The following is a 20,379-nucleotide window of genomic DNA, read 5'->3' as shown; positions in this document are numbered from 1 at the left end:
AACCGACCGACATAGGAGACAAGCTCATTGGACTCTTGTAGATGATTTATTTTGCTGATTTTCAAACGATTTTTGTAAACATGTTCCATCTTATGCTATAGACATCTGATGTTTATAAATGTTGTATCTTTTTTTTTATACTGAAATATAATAAAAAAATATATTTACCCCCAAATTTTTAAGTTTTGACAAAAAAGAACTGGAAGGCTTTTTTGTTTTTTGCAGCAGAGCTGCACCATAATTTTCACTCCCGTTTTTAGTAAATCAACCCCAGTGAGTCAGCATGGTGTCCTGTAGCTCTTTGCCTCAAGCCTTGGGACACACACAGGCCAAGAAAGCACAGATCTGCTGACATGCTGGGTGTGGTCAGTTTACAAATAGGAAAAATGTGGACTGGCAGGATCACCAGGGTATTCCAAGGAAATGAGCCACTGAAAATGTCCGATTATTATAAACATTTACAAGGGCAAACACACACATATCCAATAAAAAATAAACGACCTGTCAGGTGACTTATAATATTAGATTGTTCTGACGTCCTGCCAGTAATGTCCTGACCTAGGATGCAATGTCAGTTCAGTGACTGAGCAGAGATGGATTTGGGATAATTGACTATTGACCTCGAGCATTAATGAGCTTTTCACATTGACAGATCCTTCTGTGAACTGTGCACTGAACGCTAATACCGAACGAAATGGTGAATTACTGTATTTGCCACTGCAAAGTTTGTCATTTTGTGTATTTATTGTTTTTACATTTATGTTACTGTATAAATCGGTGGTCTCCAAACTGCGGCCCAGGGACGGATGCGACCCTTTGCTTGTCTTTTTCTGACCCTTGGGGCACTTTACCTCCTACTGATACAAGACACTATTCCTCTCCCTAACCCCAACAATGGGGCATAATACCTGATATTGACACCATCAATGGGGCACTATTTCTCCCACTGACACCACCAATGGGGCACTATTTCTCCCACTGACACCACCAATGGGCCACCATTTTCCACTCCCAATTGCCACAGTCCGGCCCACCTAAAGTCTGAAGGACTGTAAACTGGCCCTTTGTTTTGAAAGTTTGGAGACCCCTGGTATAGATCCACAGCATTGGTGTCTTTTATGTCCAGTTTCCTTCCTTCCTTTTCCCTGAACTAAGCATGCAATTTGACTACATAACAAAAATTGTACAAAAAATGTAAAAAGGGTTGTATAAATCATAGCAAAAACACTGTTTTATTTTCTTCTCTTGTCTTACCTCAGGGGACGGCCTTTCAGCCTCCCGTAATTCATTGCGTGCTGAATCTCGCTTATCCCTTCTGCTCAATTATATTCTGCCTCCCTCGAGAGTTGGAACCCCAGCTGGCTCCCGGCGTACAACCCCTGTACCAACCCCCCAAAACACCCCGCCTGGCAGCCCTAAATTTGATCGGCTGCCTTCCACGAGTTCTCAGCAGAGTGACTGGGTCCCATTGATGCAGCAGTGTACTGTTGATGATATCCCCACCGTAATAATTCACCCACCTGATGAGGAGGATGAAAATCGGGAAGCCTTGGACCCAAAGAAAGAAGACTTTCATGATTTTGATCCAGGCAATTATTATTCCACTTTCTGTGTGGTGCACCTTGCTGCTGAATCACTCACAATGGAATGCTTTTGAGCACAATTGATTGCTTGAGCATATGTAACTGACATCCTTTATTGATTACAACTCACACGGTTGCTTCAATATGCATGCATTTTATCATTTGGAGTTCAATCATTAAGTTCATTTCTTCTGGAGAATTTTGTTGCACAGAACCCATTGCTTTGTTCATAGTGGACATATACCGCTATGCAAGCAGGCTGCATCTGTAAACTCAACCAATGTTCAGTCTGCCCCTTTCTTTGGTCTATAAACATACTGAAGCCTTAGGATCTACAGATAAATATGTATCAAACAATATTCAGAAGGAATCTTCTGGGGTTTTTTTTTTTTAAGGATGGACTACTGATGAAAGTGTATATTCATCTGAACTCTTTGAGATGGAAGTGAAGTGAATGTTGCATATGTGCACCTTAAAGGTGCTCAGCCAGTAGTTGGCCACTAACAGAATGTAACGCTGGCCACAACAGATGGGCCATTTTTTTTCATTATGCCAGTGGGCTAAATGGGAGAAAAAAAGCCCTACAGATTCTTCCATACACACGAGCAAAGTTGATCAACACACTCCCCATTTGAACATTGTTGGTCTGGCAGCAGGACTCTTCACTGTCAGAATACACTGACAGCAGCTGATCGACAAACATTGTTCCAGCAATTGACTTATGTTGAATAAGAACATAGATCGTAGTTTTGCCAGTCCTGGTTAAACCGGCCGAACATCGATCCAACTATGGCCAACTTAAAAGTTAGTTGGTTTTTTTTTTACCTTTAAAGTAGAACTATAGGAACATTTTCATTTGGATAGAGTAAGGGAGAGTTATAACCCCAGTAAGGCTTATTTTTGCCATCTTTGTCTCATTGGGAAGATTTACCTTCACTTCCTGTTCCATAGCCAAACAGGAAGTGAGAGGAAATCCCTAAAAATTAAGGGAACCTCTTGGGGACCCCTAGATTGGGAGATCTAGTGTCTCCATTGGAATATTTCCCCCTATTACTTTTCTGGGGACAGCCCAAACATTTTTTTTTTACTTTCATGAAAATGGTAAACGGGACAAATGAAGATGGTAAATCTCTCTATGGGGGGCACAGACCGCAATAAAAACTGACGGGTGTTCTAATCCCTTTCCACTCTATCCAAAGCAAATTCCTTTAGTTCTACTTTAATGCATTCTGAGTTAGGGTAAAAAAAACCTTTAAGTGTAGCTCCCACCGCAGACCCCCCCTAAATACTCACCTGAGCCTGATCTCAGTCCAGCGCTATGCACTCCTGCAGCAGTTTTCTCCCCTCTCCTCACTCACAGGCTTGGCTGAGAGCAGTGGCAACCATGGCAAAATCTGAGAGTAATGGGCAAGGCTGTGTGTCTGATGAAGTGCAAACAGCCTGACTTGGGAGAAAACCTGCATTAGTGGGCCCATAGGAAGTAGCTTTCTATGGGGGCACTCAGCGGGAGGAGCCAGGAGCATTGGCAGGAGACCCGAGAAGATGAGGATTGGACCTGCTCTGTGCAAAACCATTGCACAGAGCAGATAACTATAGGATGTTTATTTAATGAAAACAAAACAAAGGCTTTACAATCACTTTAGACCCCTTTCACATGGGGCGGATCAGTATTGATCCACCTCCGTAAGCTCAGCGGGGATCGCTCCGCTGATCCCCGCTGAGCCGGCGGATGACAGGGCGGTCCCCGCACACTGTGCAGGGACCGCCCTGTCTTTTTTCCGCTCTCCCCTATGGGGAGATCGGATGAAGATGGACCGTATGTCCGTCTTCATCCGATCGACAGACGGAAGAAAAATTTGGGTTTTCTTCTGTCTGCAAAATCGGATCTTTGCGGAGGCGGACGATTATAGGTGTCGGCGGATGTTCATCCGCTGACACCTGCAATCACATAGGGACCAATGTATGTCCCTTTTTCATCCGCAAACGGATGGATGAGAAAGTGGACATACGGTCCGCACGTGTGAAAGGGGCCTTAAGGAAAGTCTCCCAAGTGAGAGTCACAGATGGGATTTAAAATCTGACTGAGGTTCTTTCCCTTCTCTAGCCTGTCAAGTGTCAGAATTGGTTAAGCTGCCATAGATTCTAAATTCCAGTGGTCAGCATATTACACTATTGGGTTTCATTAAAATCTAGGGGGAATAAGGTATTAGGCATACTATCTGCAGTGCACTTCTGAGATATAGAGATCAGGCTAGTTTGGTCCTCAAACCAAAGTTCCGAAAAAAGGGGGGCTACTGGACTATCTCGGATCTCACCTCTTTAATTTGTACCGATAGTCCAGTAGCCCCCCTTTTTTTGGAACTTTGGTTTGGAGATCAAACTAGTCTGATTTCTAAATCTCACATTTTTTGGATGAAGGTACTATAGATCTAGAACACATTACATGTGTTTCTCAGAGGCTATATCGTAGTTGCAGTGCACTTCTGTTTTATATTTTATAGTGGGCATCGCTGGCGCTTGATTAAAGCGGGCTTTGCAGTCTGTAGTAAGTAACTCTTATACTTTTACTGCCATACCCCAACCTCATCTAAAAGTACTAAGCTAAAAAGACCAGAAAAAGGAAAAAAATACCATGGATTCTGACAGCTTTGCCCAGGTGAAGGCGACGCAACTGAACACTCTTACCAGAAAACGGAATTCCCAAATCTTGCATGACTCCATTGTAAGAACACTGGGCCAGATTCACAGAGCAGATACGACGGCGTATCTCCTGATACGCCGTCGTATCTGTTGTTCTATCTATGCGACTGATTCATAGATCCGACAGGTGTAATTGTTTTACACTGTCGGATCTTAAGATGCAATACCGCGGCCGCCGCTGGGGGGAGTTCGCGTTGTAAACCAGCGTTGGGTATGCAAATTAGGAGTTACGGCGATCCACGACGTTTTTTTCGCGTTCGCTACGTCGCCGCTAGTCTAGTTTCCCGTCGCAAAGTTTTTTTTTGGTGCCTTAACTTTACACAGCAATCGTATTGCTGTATAAAGTATGGCCGTCGTTCCCGCGTCGAAATTTTAAAAATAACGTCGTTTGCATAAGCCGTACGGGAATACGGAATTATGCTACGCCCGTCGCCGTTCGAAAAAATTACGTCACTTCGCGCAAAGCACGGCGGGAGTTCGGAAACGGAGCATGCGTGGTAGGTCCGGCGCGGGAGCGCGCCTAATTTAAATGGCACACGCCCATTTGAATTGGCCCGCCTTGCGCTGGAGGCCGCCGGCGTAGTTTTTATCGCAAGTGCTTTGTGAATCAGGCACTTGCGATGAAAACTTGCAACTTGCGGCGGTGTAACGATACGTTACGCCTCCGCAGTTCTATGTGAATCTGGCCCTATCTCCTGCACTGTGCATAAAAGAATTGTCACAAGATTTGGAACCTTTGGCTTTCCCGGGATCCTGCAAGAATGCTGAGTGATGTCACTCTCGCATACTTGGAGTCTAGGATGAGTGTTTACGTTCTTTTTCTTTTCTTTGGCCTAGCAATTTAGGATGGGGATTTGTGGTGGAACTACAGTATAGGATTTAATTGTTACGATATGCAGGGTTCCCTTTAAATACTAGTTATCGCCTTTTGACTGCAAGCATTAATGCCTAGCGGTCAGTTACAAGCTTTCATGTCCTTTCCTTTTGTTCTCTTGCCAGGTTTGGCAAGAAACATTTAGACAGCAAAGCATATTTTAACTTTAGTGAAAGTTCCAGTACACCACCTGCATTTTGAAGTATGCAGTGCTTTTAATAGATGTGCAGTATACACTAGCTTGGGTGCGTAATGCCAGCTTAATTATCAGTGTTTTTTTTTTTTTTTATTGCCCATCTTTAGCAAACCTTGCAGCCTTCTTTCAGATGAGCGTAACTTGGAATGCGTGTGATGCTTTGCTTACTGTACTAACCACATTACATCTGTGTGTGTGATTTCACTGGGCTGTCACCACAGGGTCATAAAGCAGCTAAATGTTCATGATGTGGTCCTCTCAGGTAATGCCAGAATCCTTATAAGCCATGCACATTCTAGGAATTCTGAATTGCTTTCTATTGTTACTAAAGTACGGTATGTAATCCATGTACCCTATGTGCCTGATCTTTTTATATCCTGACATGTCCCGTTATTGTGAGAAGCGATTGCTGCATTACATACATATCCATTTCTAGTAATTATAATGAAGAACTTACCAGTATATTGTTTAATAATCCATATAATGTACTGATTATCTGGGAGGACCACTGGACATTATTGCAAGCACCACGCTTGGTGTGTAGCGGTAACGCATGCCTGGGTGTATCCGCTTTTTTGCCTAATAAATGTGTTGCTTTTGATGGATACAGCAATTGTTCAGCCTTTTCAGTCGACTAGGAGAGCATGGCACCATTGTTTGGCTTAGTAATAGCTTTTTGCTGTAGAGTAATACTGGTTAGTCTGCTAGATGTTTCTCCCCACAGGAACACCTGAAGGATATATGAAGTCAGCATATGATTCTGCTTACCAGCAACTAAGCAAAAATTTAAGTTTTTTGATGGAATATTCTTTAACGCCCAAGTGTTTTATGCTTTTTTTTTTTCAATCTGTTTTAAGGTTTGTAGTACAAACCTCAAACCATTACAGTAGACAGAACATTAGCGAACTTCCCTTTTTTATTTTTTTCATATGTTATTTTCCATCTAGCTAGGTCCATGACTACCACTGCTGTCCCCCTTTGGGGGAACTTGAGATACAGAGTTGGGAAACATTACACTACAGCAGTTCGGCTCTATTTCTTTCCATTAAGTAATTTGACGTTTTTTTCGGGATTACTTAAATTGCCACTCAAAGCTTTTGGTTGGATTCATTTTTAAAATCTGGAGGACAAAATATGCTTTGACATCAAAGGTCAAGCCCACCAAATCAGGGATATGTATGCTGGTGGACCACGCCACTGAGACCTTTCCACTTATGAAGTCCACCACTGCCCACCCTTCCAGGATTTTTCATTTGTTTGTGACAAATAAACAGGAAGGAGACCAAAGCCCATTGGCGTGGCCAAGACCAATGGACACAATTTGGGTGTAGAAATCGGATCACCAGACTTCTTAAGAGTTCTAAAAATCAGGTGGATCACCAACAGCTACTAAAAGCTGAACAAATCTGATTTGATTGGAGCGATTCACAATCAGTCCAATTCCAGTCGTTCAACCTTTTAGGTTAGAAAACAAATAAAAGGATTTTTCTGGGTCCCCATATACATTCAGTTAACTTTTTAAGTAAACCTCTAAAACTGGCCTTATTAAGATTGAAGACATATTCAAACAGACCATGTCACCAGATTAAAAACGTTCAGGTAAAAGCACAGAAAAATCAAATATCTTAAATGCTTACGGTACTTAAAAAAAAAAAAAAAAAAGTTTCCCCTTTTTCTATAAATAATTTTTGTATTTACTATTCACATTTGCATGTCCTAGCTCTCTCCTCTCCTCTCCTTGGAGAATTTAATTATTCTCTGTCCAGGCCCAACTCCTACTGCCCGTTGCCTATCTCCCTACAAAAACTTGTATATAGCTGTTGGCGGAGTACAGTAGAATGTCACTCAAGTGGCAACTCTGAGTTTGCTGGGGCTGTTGACCCCACAAATGGTGGCCCCCGGTAGCAGTCTTTTGGATGTATACACAAGGGATGCTTTTACAGAAAAACAGCGTAAAATACATTAAATGCGCATATAATTTTATAGGAAGATTTTTGCTGAAATGATCTGGCCTCCTAAACTTTTTTAATATTTCTCAAAAGGTAATTTACAATTTTCAAAGGACAAGTTCACCTGTCATAACATGTTACACCCATTTTCGTGGTGCAACATGTTATGAATGGACTGGTCCCCACACCTACATATTCGCCAGCACACCGTGGATCGTACAGAACGTCCAAAAATGTATTGCAGTGAAAACATCACAAGAATTGCAACGTTTCGAAGTCGCGCAGGACCTCTTCGTCAGGCAAGTGATGCGTGCCTGACGAAGAGGTCCTGCGCGACTTCGAAACGTTGCAATTCTTGTGATGTTTTCACTGCAATACATTTTTGGACATTCTGTACGATCCACGGTGTGGGGGCGAATGTATGTATGATTGTTTTTTCAGTTCCCAGCTGGTGATCGCTTCAGCACCCATTTTTGCACTTATTGGCCGTTTCTCCAGGAAGGTGTGCGATTGGAATATTGACTAAGACTGGTCCCCACACCTCTCGCTGTGGCAGCTAGCGGGGATCTTCTCCGCCCCTGCTAGCTGTCAAAATGTAAAAGAAACCGTGGCCGTGTTGGGCTCCACCCACCTGGCCGCATCACTCCGTGCTCTATGAACTACAAGGTCGGTAGCCTTTGCCGCTGTTGGATTTTAGTTTTCAGTGAACTACCACAACGCTGCGAGTGCAACGGCAGTTCATTCTTCCTGTGAGCATGAATTGGCTTACTCGTACGAGGAAGCCCATACACTGACAGACCTGCATGGCACCAACGATCCGCTGATCACTGGTAAAATGCTTCAGACTACTACAACAAAAAACAAAATGTCCATCTTATTTTTAGATTATTTTTTACCTGCAAAAAAAATTTGTGAAAATGTGAACTTTATCCCTTTTTTTTTTTCCTAAGAAAATGTCTATGTACATTTCAACTGCAGATTATAAACAGGAAGCCATGAGGAATGTGTGGTCTAAAAATATAAGCTCAGGGCATTCTATAGGAACAGAAATGTACAGATCTAGAATTCGAAGGCCTCGTACACACGACCGAGTTTCTCGGCAAATACCAGCAAGAAATTTGCTGGGAGAATTTTTTTTGCCGAGGAAACCGGTCGTGTGTACATTTTAGTGGAGGAAACTGTCGAGAAACTCGACGAGCCAAAAAGAGAGCATGTTCTCTATTTCCTTGACAATAATGGAAAAAATTGGCTTGTCGAGTTCCTCAACAGCCTGACAAGGAACTCGAAACGATGTGTTTCGCCCGTCGAGTTTCTCGGTCGTGTGTACGCGGCCTTATAGTATAGTTTGTTACCAAGCTGTGTATAGCTATCACGGCTGCTATGTTTGTGCTAAGTAAACTGAATGTGCTGGAAGTAAATATCTCACTGAAAGAAAGAAAAGAGTATCACATCACTGAATCACTTGTATGGTTACAGGAATCTGCAGCATAAAACTCGTCTGAGTGACAGTTTGCTTACATTGACTTTTATGTGGTCAGAGCTCCTGCTTTAGAACATTATGTGTAGGCTATTGAAAATGGTATTACTTGTGTGCTTGTTCACTTGACTTTAAATGCTTGATTATGTCATTTAAATTTTGTGCCAAACTAACCACTCACAATACGTCACAATGTTCACTGGCGCACCCCAAGATAAATATAGGCACCTTTCACTAAAGACTGTAAAATTGTCCTCACTTCAAGTCAAGTGATGTCCTAGAGAGAACACCTTTCTGACTCTATGTGCTTGTTTGTAGGGCTGCTATCTTCTCCACAGTCAACCCCTGCAAACCTGGACGCTAGTAGATTATCGGAGATCAAGCGGAACGGAACCGGAGGAGGCAGCCATGAAAATAGCACAGTTGACTTTAGTAAGGTATGAGAAGTTTTGTAGGAAAACGAAATGCACCGAACAGTCTGATTTGTCCAATTTAGCCATTCATTGCTGTGTAGAAATAGGCCAGACCTACTTTGGTTTGTAAACGGTAACTTGTTGAATGATCTTGTTGCATAGTGTAAGGAGCAAGCAATGTATAGAACCCTTTACCAATGGTTTTTGAGAACATCACAAACTAATACAATTTATTTCCAGCTCAAATAAACTTTCTGACTCTGCTTTGAACACTTTGGGGTTGATTTAGGCCAGGTTCACATCAATGCGAATTGAGTGCGGCTTAAACCGCATCCAATTCGCAGAACATTTTAAAATACATTGTTTTCAATGAGGCTGGTTCACATATGTGCGATGCATTCGCACTGCGCATTGCCGCCAAACCATGTGCGTCTTTTAGGCATTGCGGTGCGGCTCAGGTGCGAATTCAAGCCCATTATCTTCTATGGGTACGCAGCTGATTCGCAGATGTGTTCAGTTCTCTTCAGGAATTTATCTTATTCAGCTCAATACACTTCTCCCCCACTCTCCTCTCACCAGTAACTTCTCCCAGGTCTCCAAATTTGCATCTAAAACGTTGCTAATCTGCTGAACACTTCTCTTATCTCTCTGCAGAGATAAGAGAGCTGAAATTCGCACCGCACTAGTGTGATTCTGGCCTTACACTATGCACTTTGCAAAGTACAGTTGCACTGTGCAAGAACAGTTGCTCCAGAGCTTGGTAAATGAGGTAAAGCTTCACATTGCAAAGAGTACCAAATCGCATGCAAGGGGAAAAAAAAAATTTTTTGCTTGCACAGGATTGGATGATGGAAGTCAGCAGGAGCTCTCCCTCATTTACTAAATTCTTGAGCAATTGCACTTGCAAAGTGCACAGTGTCATTGCCTTTTAGTAAATCAATCCCTCTGTATCCAGCCCCCTGTAACCTCTCAGGGAAAAGAGAAATCATCCTTCATTTGCTTGCATTGTCTTGGAAGATTAGAGCCATTCATAGATGTTCGATGACTGATTTTATAGGGTTGGTTCACTAAAACAGGAGAGTGCAAAATCCTGGTGCAGCTGTGCATTATAGCCAATCGGCTTTGAACTTCAGCTTGTTCATTTAAAGGGGTTGTAAAGGTTTGTTTTTTATTTTCTAAATAGGTTCCTTTAAGCTAGTGCATTGTTGGTTCACTAATCTTTTCTTTTGATTTCCCTTATAAATTGTTTTCTTTGTCTGGATTTCTCACTTCCTGTTCCTCCTCAGTAAGCTTGTTCTGGCTGACTAACCCCCAGCCAGAACGGCTCGGATGATGGTGGAAAGCTTACTGGGGAGAAACAGGAAGTGAGAAATTCAGAAAAAGAAAACAATTATTTAGAAGGGAAAGCAAAGAAAAAGGTAAGTGAACCAACAATGCACTAGCTTTAAGGAACCTATTTAGAAAATAAACAAACCTTTACAACCCATTTTTGTTTTTGTTTTTTTGGTTTCTATGCAGAACTGCACCAGATTTTGCACTCTCCAGTTTTATTAAAACAACCACTTTTATTTTATTTTTTTCTTTCAGTAGACTTCTTGCCTACGTGTTAATACAATGAGCGAACCAATCTAGTTCACGACCTGGTCAATCTATTTTGTTCCTCAAGAATTTGCTTGCTAAAGTTACTTTTCGATATCTGATTATCTAATTAATCTGTCTATTATTAAACATTCACCGCTCTGCAGTCAAAATGTTAAAATATAGGCTCCACCCCGGTCGAGAAGAAAAATCTTGACTCCATGGTCTAGCTAGTTTCATTGTATTTTTTAAATTGTTTATTATATAGAATTTGACTTTTCAAATGAACAATTATTTTAGGGTACAGCCATGATGTTTTGTAGGGTTTCTAAGGGGGGCACAGCTGTAACTTCTCCCTCCTGTGACGGCCTCTCTCTATTTGAAATTCTCTGATGCCCCGTTCACATTGGCACGATTTGACATGTCAAACTGCATGCCAAATTGCTGCTTATTGCTGGCATCAGCACTGTTCCATTTAGATTTATTTTTTACATACTTTTACCAGCACAGTACAGCATCATCATATGACTGGTGTGGCAGTAATCGGAACATTGACTGGTGATGAGATGTTGAGAGAGAAGAAAAAAAACACATGGCAGACACAATGATGCACATGCCGCCCTGCCGCAGCATATGTTCTGCAGCGGGTCGGCAAGTGGTTAAGCGACTCTCTGCTACTCCCCATCCCCAAAATTCCTTTGCCCCCAACTCCATCATCCTTAACCCACACATGCCATATTTTTTATTTTCACAGGCAGCTGCTTGTTCTGCAAATGCATGAAAAGCTCCTTAATTTCCGTGGAGGGGACATGCACCTTTGGGGTGCACAACCTCTATGGGAATGGGTAACGATATCCTGCATATACAAAGTAGTAGTACAGTTATCCTTAAAGGGGTTGTAAAGGTAAAACAATGTTTTTCCTAAATAGATTCCTTTACCTTAGTGCAGTCCTCCTTCACTTACCTCATCCTTCCATTTTGCTTTTAAATGTCCTTATTTCTTCTGAGAAATCCTCACTTCCTGTTCTTCTGTCTGTAACTACACACAGTAATGCAAGGCTTTCTCCCTGGTGTGGAGTGTCGTGCTCACCCCCTCCCTTGGACTACAGTAGAGTCAGGACACCCACTAACACACAGCTCCTTTTCTCTATCTGCAACGTAGAGAGCGTCCTGACTCTCCTGCTCTCACCCTCCCCTCTCAAGGGACGGGGCGAGCACGACACTCCACACCAGGGAGAAAGCCTTGCATTACTGTGTGGAGTTACAGACAGAAGAACAGGAAGTGAGGATTTCTCCGAAGAAATAAGGACATTTAAAAGCAAAATCGAAGGATGAGGTAATTGAAGGAGGACTGCACTATTTAGGGGATTTTTTTTACCTTTACAACCCCTTTAAAGCAATAAGTTAAAGCTGGGGTTCACCCTAAAAAAAAATTCTAACATTACATCCAGGATACTAACAACATTTACAGTATGCAGGCCTATCGCTGGGTTAGATGATTGACGTCTGGTGAAACAGTTCCCATGTCGCACAAGGCGCGTCACCAGATTCCCGTAAATAGCCGAGCTGCGAGACGGCGCTATACGGCCCCTTCGCCCACCGTGTAGAACTGACTGCGCAGGCGCCGTATAGCGCCAACTTGCAGCTCGGCTATTTACGGAAATCTGGTTACACGCCTTGTGCGACATGGGAACTGTTTCACCAGACGTCAATCATCTAACCCAGGGATAGGAACGCCCAGTCCCGCAGCATACGGAAGCCGGGGAGAAATAATCACAATATAACGGTATGTACGGCGATAAAAAAAAGACCTGTATACTGTAAATGTTAGTATCCTGGATGTAATGTTCGAAAATTGTTTTTAGGGTGAACCCCCGCTTTAAACTCTCTTGTCCTTTTTAAGTCTCCTAGAAAATACAGCCCATCAGTGGAATGTCAGACCTTGGTGGCTATAGCCTGTATAGGGGAAAGCTTCTATAATGTTCTTTTGCAAGCTTGTTGCGCTCTCTTTATGTACTAAAATTGGACCATATTTTTTCTATATCTGGCACAACATTTATGACCGTGTGTATCATTGTTTTTGCTTGGCCTCCTGTTCCCCCTCGACGAGCAGGATTATGACTCCTGGCACTGTAATTGTGGCACGTTTGTAACGGGACGCAAGAGGTCGGCTGTAAGTTCCTGCAGATAGCCATGTCAATGGTTTTCTCCAGTACACATCACATCGCCCACCAAACTCATTTGTGCTGTAGCCCCTGCTATTATACACATATGATCAAATTGTTCATTGGACCCATTTTGACCTGAACAAACTTTATACCTTAGACATGGTTTTTCTATGATCTTCATTGGCTAAATTTTAAAAGAACCGTACATATTGTGTATAATATCAATTTTGTGTTTTTTATCCTTTAATTTTAAATCACGTAATTTATTTAGATATTGTATAGTTAATGTATTTTTTCCCATATGTGTAAGAATGTCTGTCAGTGTAAGGCATTTTTTAAGTTCTTGTGCCTTTTTTTTTTAAGCATGTATAAATAAATGTTTTTTTTTTTTTTTTTTTTTTTTTTTTTAAAAAAAAAAAAAAAAAAACGTTCATGGAAATATTACTTTCTAATCGATTTTTTTGGGGGGATAATTTGCTTAATCTTTTAAAACATTAGTAGGTATGTAAAATGATATTTGAAAAAGCATTACATCTGACAGACTTCTCCTTGGTGAAAACTGTTTTCCACCACAAATTTATGTTTCAAATATTTTCATGTGCTGTGCCAGAGTCGTCCTGTTCTCATCCACAGGTACCTATTTTATGAAATCTTTGTATGGAAAGTTAACCTCCCTTTTTTTGCCATAGGTTGACATGAACTTTATGAGGAAGATCCCTGCTGGAGCTGAGGCATCAAACGTTTTAGTGGGAGAAGTAGAGTTTTTAGATCGGCCAATCATTGCCTTTGTGAGGTTGAGTCCGGCAGTCCTTCTGTCTGGACTCACAGAAGTACCAATCCCAACTAGGTGAACAATGTCTGGTATCTTAACTCCAGCCTTACCTTTTTTTTTCTTTTTCTTTTTCTTTTTTTTTTACACCCACATTAAAGCAAGTCCTCTCTTGTGTTCAAACTATATAAAACTTTGAAGCTTCAGCTGCTATTTTGATCCTGCCTTCATTTTCTCACTGAATTACTTCAATCATCAGTCACCTCTCCTCTTGATCTGTACTGTCGTTGTCTGCCTCTCATAGCTATTGGCTTTCGCTGCCATCAATAAACTTGTTCCTGAGCATTAAATGAAAGACTAGATCCCCAGCATCCCTTTAGATTCATGCTCAAGCAACCAATTGCTAGATTGCACAACTCAAATCTGCTGCACCCAGTGGTCAGCAGGAAGCGTATACATACCGTATTTATCGGGGTATAGCACGCACCCCTAATGTGGACCCGCAATTCCTGTAAAAAAAAACATTTTAGTACTTATAGTTTTGGTGTCTTGCGCGGCGTCCACCGGCGGCCTCGTCGGGTCCAGCGTCTGGCTGCGGCTTCGGTGGTGTCCTCCAGGCTTCTCCCGCGGTGTCTCCCAGTCGAATCGCCGCTTCCCGCACTCAGTTTGGACGCCTCCGCCGACGTATACCGCCGAGTGTAGTACATTCGGCTACATTCGGCCAGGCTCGGCTTCGCTCGTGCTCACGCTCTGTGACGTTTATGCGTGAGCACGAGCGAAGCCGAGCCTGGCCGAATGTAGCCGAGTGTACTGCACTCGGTATATGTCGGCGCAGACATTCAAACTGAGCGCGGGTATCGGCGTATATCGCGCATCCACGATTTTCCCCTTATTTTATGGGGGAAAAAGTGCGTGGTATACGCCGATAAATACGGTATATAATGAGGTCCAAGGCTGCTGCTGTGCCATTTACAGGAGCCGGTTTGCCCCAAAGATGATGATGACATAAGATCTGACCCTTTTAATCACCCTCAGCATATGGTTTCATCCAACCCCTGTAAATGTTACTTGTGATGAACAGCTTGGTCTACTTGTAAAGCTAAAGAAAAATATAAATGAAGGCATGGGAAATACAAAAAAAGGAATGTAAATTGAATTCTGTCATTAAAAGTGGTAGTAAACTCCACATTTTTATTTTTACCTACAGTGAGGGAAAAAAAGTGTTTGACCCCCTGCTGATTTTGCATGTTTGCCCACTGACAAACGATCAGTGTATAATTTTAATAGTAGGTTTATTTTAACAGAGACAGAATAACAACAAAAATATCCAGAAAAATGCATTTCAAAAAAGCTATAAATAAGTATGTGATCCCCTATCGGTCTGCAACGTTTTCTGGCTCTCAGGTGTCTTCTATACAGGTCACAAGCTGAGATTAGAACACTCTCTTAAAGGGGATGCTCCTAATCTCAGCTTGTTACCTGTATAAGACACCTGTCCACCAGTGGCGGCCCGTCCATAGGGGCGCCCGGGCGCCGCCCCCCATCCCACAGTCAGTAAAAAAAAAAAAAAAAAAAAAATTTTTTTTTTAAATCTGTCCCTTTAAGAATTTTTTTTTTCCCAAAAAAGGGCCTTATGGGCTCTATGTCCGCGCGCCGGACGCCGGGAACAGTCCTGTAGGAGTAGCGCCACGTCTGTGCAATCACGGGATTGCAGACGCGGCGCTACATTGGCACAAAAAATATGCCTTTGTGGCGCTCTCCATCGCGCCATTTGCTTCCGGCGCGATGGAGTGTATAGTTATGGCCGGGCGGGTGCATACACTGTCTGTGTGCACCCGCCCGTCTCTGTGCTCGTTCCGACGTCACTTGAAAAACAGGAAGTGACGTCGGGGCAGCTCGAGCTCAGTGCGCCCGACCGTGGACGAGGTAAGCTTGCCTGTCTCTACTTCGGCGGCCGCTTCACAGCCGCATCCAACCCCTCCCGCGATTTCCACAAAGTATGTTCGTATTCGGCGGCCGGCCCCCCCTTCCCCCCCCCCCCCCGCTTATTCAAAGTTTTTTTTCAATTGATTATTCGGCGGCCCCCCCCCCCCCCCCCCGCTTATTCAAAGGCTTTTTATTGCATTTAATATTCGTCATTTTTTTTATCTAATATTCGGCGGCTGGCATCCACCCTCCACCCCCCCTGCTTAATCCAATTTCTTTTTTATATACAATGCCAGGCAACAACCCCCCCCCCCCCCCCCAATCAATGTTTTTTTTTATTTAATATTAGTTAAATATATTAAGCTTATTAACAGTTTATTTTTTATATTTGATTCAATTTAGCATTAAGTATAAAAAAAGTTTTTTTTTTAATAACTGGGGGGGAGGGGGGGGTGGTCTGGTGGGGTAGTGTTACCGCCCGCTGTAGTGTTACTTGTGCTGTAATGAATTTTTACATAGAAAAGAAATGTTGTTAATAAATGGGTAAATGAATTATAAAAAAAATATTTTTCCAATAACGGTTATTAAAAAAATCTTTTTTTTATAATTCATTTACCCATTTATTAACAACATTTCTTTTCTATGTAAAAATTCATTACAGCACAAATAGCGGGCGGTAACACTACCCCACCAGACCACCCCCCCCAGTTATTAAAAAAAAAACTTTTTTTATACTTAATGTGCAGGGAAAATATCGGCCGTCAACACCACCCCACCCCCCGCTTGCAAATTGTCCTGCGACTTGGGACTGGAAAGTTGCAGGATGAGTTGGACCCGATGATTTCCAATGAGAACTGTTCATATCTGTGCAACTTTGAAGTAGTTCCTGCATTACTTTTGTCCCACCTTGATGTGACTTGAGGTCCATAGACCTCCAGAATACATAGGCATTGCTTCAAGTCGCTGCAAAATCGCACCAAAAAATTGTGGCAGAATCTTGCGACTTTCAGGCTAATGCAGTCTGAAAGTTGCACAATTCTACTGCAATTCTGATGTGACTTAAAGCAATGCCTGTGTATTCTGGAGGTCTATGGACCTCAAGTTGCATCAAAGTGGGACCAAAGTAATGCAGGGACTACTTTGAAGTCGCACAGATATGAACGGTTCTCATTGGAAATCATGGGGTACGACTTGTCATGCAACATTTAAGTCCCAAGTCGCAGGACAAGTAATTCCTGCAGTCTCTGGTAATCTTGTGCAGTATGTCCGCAGTCTCTGGTAATCTCCTGCAGTATGTCCGCAGTCTCTGGTAATCTTGTGCAGTATGTCCGCAGTCTCTGGTAATCTTGTGTAGTATGTCCGCAGTCTCTGGTAATCTTGTGTAGTATGTCCGCAGTCTCTGGTAATCTTTTGCAGTATGTTCGCAGTCTCTGGTAATCTCCTGCAGTATGTCCGCAGTCTCTGGTAATCTCCTGCAGTATGTCTGCAGTCTCTGGTAATCTTGTGCAGTATGTCCGCAGTCTCTGGTAATCCTGTGCAGTATGTCCGCAGTCTCTGGTAATCTCCTGCAGTATGTCCGCAGTCTCTGGTAATCTCCTGCAGTATGTCCGCAGTCTCTGGTAATCTCCTGCTGTATGTCCGCAGTCTCTGGTAATCTTTTGCAGTATGTCCGCAGTCTCTGGTAATCTCCTGCAGTATGTCCGCAGTCTCTGGTAATCTCCTGCAGTATGTCCGCAGTCTCTGGTAATCTTCTGCAGTATGTCCGCAGTCTCTGGTACTCTTGTGCAGTATGTCCGCAGTCTCTGGTAATCTTGTGCAGTATGTCCGCAGTCTCTGGTAATCATGTGCAGTATGTCCGCAGTCTCTGGTAATCCTGTGCAGTATGTCCGCAGTCTCTGGTAATCCTGTGCAGTATGTCCGCAGTCTCTGGTAATCCTGTGCAGTATGTCCGCAGTCTCTGGTAATCCTGTGCAGTATGTCCGCAGTCTCTGGTAATCCTGTGCAGTATGTCCGCAGTCTCTGGTAATCCTGTGCAGTATGTCCGCAGTCTCTGGTAATCTCCTGCCCATTTCGAGTACTTCATTACTAACAGTGTCATATTTTAGTTTGTTTGCACCGATCTGTAAGGCTGCGCTATATACCATGATTTGTGATGCTGGGGCTATATACTCTGTGCTGTGACACTGAGCTGTATACTCCTGACATTGAGTGGAATACAGGGGACGGAGTGGTGGATTCTATAAGGGGTGTGGCTTATGAGAAGTGGGAGGGACCAAATGTGGAAGGGCGGGGTATTGCGCCCCCCCATCATAAAACTTCACCAGCCGCCACTGCTGTCCACAGAAGCAATCAGTTTCCCATCTCTACACCATGGCCAAGACCAAAGAGATATCCAAGGATATCGGGAACCAGATTGGAGACCTACACAAGGCTGCAATGGGCTACAAGACCATGGCCAAGCAGCTTGGTGAGAGGGTGACAACAGTTGGTCCGATTATTCGCAAACAAAAGAAACACAAATAACTGTCAATCTCCCTCGACCTGGGGCTCATTGCGAGATCTTACCTCGTGGAGTTTCAATGATCATGGGGAACGGTAAGGAATCTGCCCTGAACTACACGGGAGAATCTAGTCAATGCTTTTAAGGCAGCTGGGATCATAATACACCGTGAGGGACTGAAATCCTGCAGCTCCCGCTCAAACGCATGTACAGGCCTGTATGAAGTTTGCTAATTAACATCTGAATGATTGAGAGGAGAACTGGGTGAAAGTGTTGTGGTCAGATGAAACCAAAATCAAGCTTGTATGCTGCCTATGACCCCAAGAACAACATCTCAACCATCAGACATGGAGGTGGAAACCTTATGCTTTGGGGGTGTTTTTTCTGCTAAGGGTACAGGACAATTTCACTGCGTCAAAGGGCTGATGGATGGGGTCGTGTACTGTCAAATCTTGGTTGAGAACCTCCTTCCCTCCAGGCATTAAAATGGGTCATGGATGGGTAAAGCACACAGAAAAGGCAACAAATGAGTGGCTCACGAAGAAGCACATTAAGGTCCATGAGTAGCCTAGCCAGTCACCAGACCTTAGTCCCATAGAAAATATGTAGAGGGAGCTGAAGGTTTGAGTTACCAAACATTGGTCTCAAAACCTTAACGACTTGGAGAGGTTTTGCAAAGAGGAGTGGGACAAAATCCCTCCTGAGATGTGCGCAAACCTGGTGGCCAACTACAAGAAACATCTGATCTCTGTGATTGCCAACAAGGGTTTTGCCACCGAGTAAATAAATCATGTTTTGCGAAGGGGTCAAATCCTTTTTCCACTCATTAAAATGCAAATCCACTTAACTTTTTTCAAATACATTTTTCTGGATTTTTGTGGTGTTCTGTCTCTCTGTTAAAATAAACCTACCATTAAAATTATTTGTAAGTGGCCAAATGTACAAAGTCAGCAGGGGATCAAATACTTTTTTTCCCTCATTGTACAGGTAAGCTTATAATAAAGCTTACCTGTAGGTAAAATGAATATTGACATAGTGACATCACCGGTGCTTGCTCTCTGAAGGAACGGCATACCTGTGCCGTTCCTTTAGAGATGTGGCTGAGACTCCTGCGTAAATGCGCAGGAATGACATAATTGCGGCTTGGCCATTCAATTGGCCGCAGCCTGCGAACCCAAAAGGTAGACCAGGTGAAGATGGAAGTCTCTGCAGCAGTGACAGTGTGCCGATGGAGGGCTTGGTTTCAATGTAAGTCTTTTTCATAATGTGCTCCATCAAGTTCAATCAGTAAAACCTATTGAATAAATCAAAAACCTGCATATACAGAATCGTCAACCCACAGTTGATCCAGAGGGAGGCTAAACCCTTATAAAGCATGATCCAATTTGGAAAATATTCTGCTAGGCAATCAAATATTCCTTGGATTAACTTTCTACAGTGTTATTACTTATGAATATTAATAGCCATTAAGCGTAGCAAGTTGCATCAGTTTTATTGTCACCTTTGAGAACATTCCAGCTTTTAGTGTGGGAAAGGAGTGAGACCCTTCCGCTCCAGCGCAAAAGGAATCCATGTGATGTAAAATCAATTGAGCAATTCACATTTCTATTATGTGCCTTCCCAGTCAAGTGGACTTTTATCAGCAGCTGTAATACATAAATCAATATTCCATTGCCTTTGCTTTATTCAACGTGTCCAAGTAATGAACTAATTAAATGATGCCTAACTATATTCCACTGTTATTCACTGCCAAGTAGAGTACATGTCCCAGTAATTGGCATTTGCATTAACACTGGCATCCACACTGGTTAGCAAAGTCTTTGAAGTCTAAGTACATTTTACAAATGTTGGCTTTGCGGAGTATACATTATATAAACTATTGCCTGAATTACCATCTTTCTCTTTGATGTGTGATTACAGTGCGTAATCGGCATGCTGGAAGACCATTATCTGACCAGGATCCAATCGGTGTTGGCAGCCAATAGCTGTCAGCGCTGATCAGTTTATTGTGGTGGTAAAGGCACAGTGAGGGAGATTGCCACACTAACATCGCTTGTTACTACAGAGATCTCTCCCCCCCCCCTCTTTTTTTTATTATTCCCATTCATGCTGCTGGGTTGAAATAAAATAAAAACTTCTAGTGTGCACCCAGCTTACGTATAGCAGTTTCAGAAGTAGGAAAGCAATGGTAGCTTCTTTTTTTTTTCTTTTTTTTTTTTTCCCCCCCCATTAGTACAGGTTTGCTT

General features: G+C 42.8%; 1 protein-coding gene across 6 annotated transcripts in view; it reads left to right on the top strand.

The window, feature by feature from the left end:
• The window catches only part of SLC4A7 (solute carrier family 4 member 7), a 179,589-nt gene that overhangs the window by 109,396 nt on the left and 49,814 nt on the right, over positions 1-20,379 (top strand). For 5 of the 6 annotated variants that reach the window (XM_040353023.1, XM_040353021.1, XM_040353024.1 and 2 more), the window contains exons 7-8: positions 9,098-9,216; positions 13,628-13,785. In XM_040353023.1, the coding sequence (XP_040208957.1) occupies positions 9,098-9,216; positions 13,628-13,785 (277 nt within the window). Of the gene's footprint in view, positions 1-1,259; positions 1,590-9,097; positions 9,217-12,883; positions 12,944-13,627; positions 13,786-20,379 lie in introns of all 6 variants that reach the window. The other variant, XM_040353027.1, reaches the window with a different exon arrangement.

Source organism: Rana temporaria, chromosome 5 (assembly GCF_905171775.1).
Source record: "Rana temporaria chromosome 5, aRanTem1.1, whole genome shotgun sequence".
NCBI lineage: Eukaryota > Metazoa > Chordata > Amphibia > Anura > Ranidae > Rana > Rana temporaria.
This window is presented reverse-complemented; position numbering and strand designations above follow the sequence as displayed.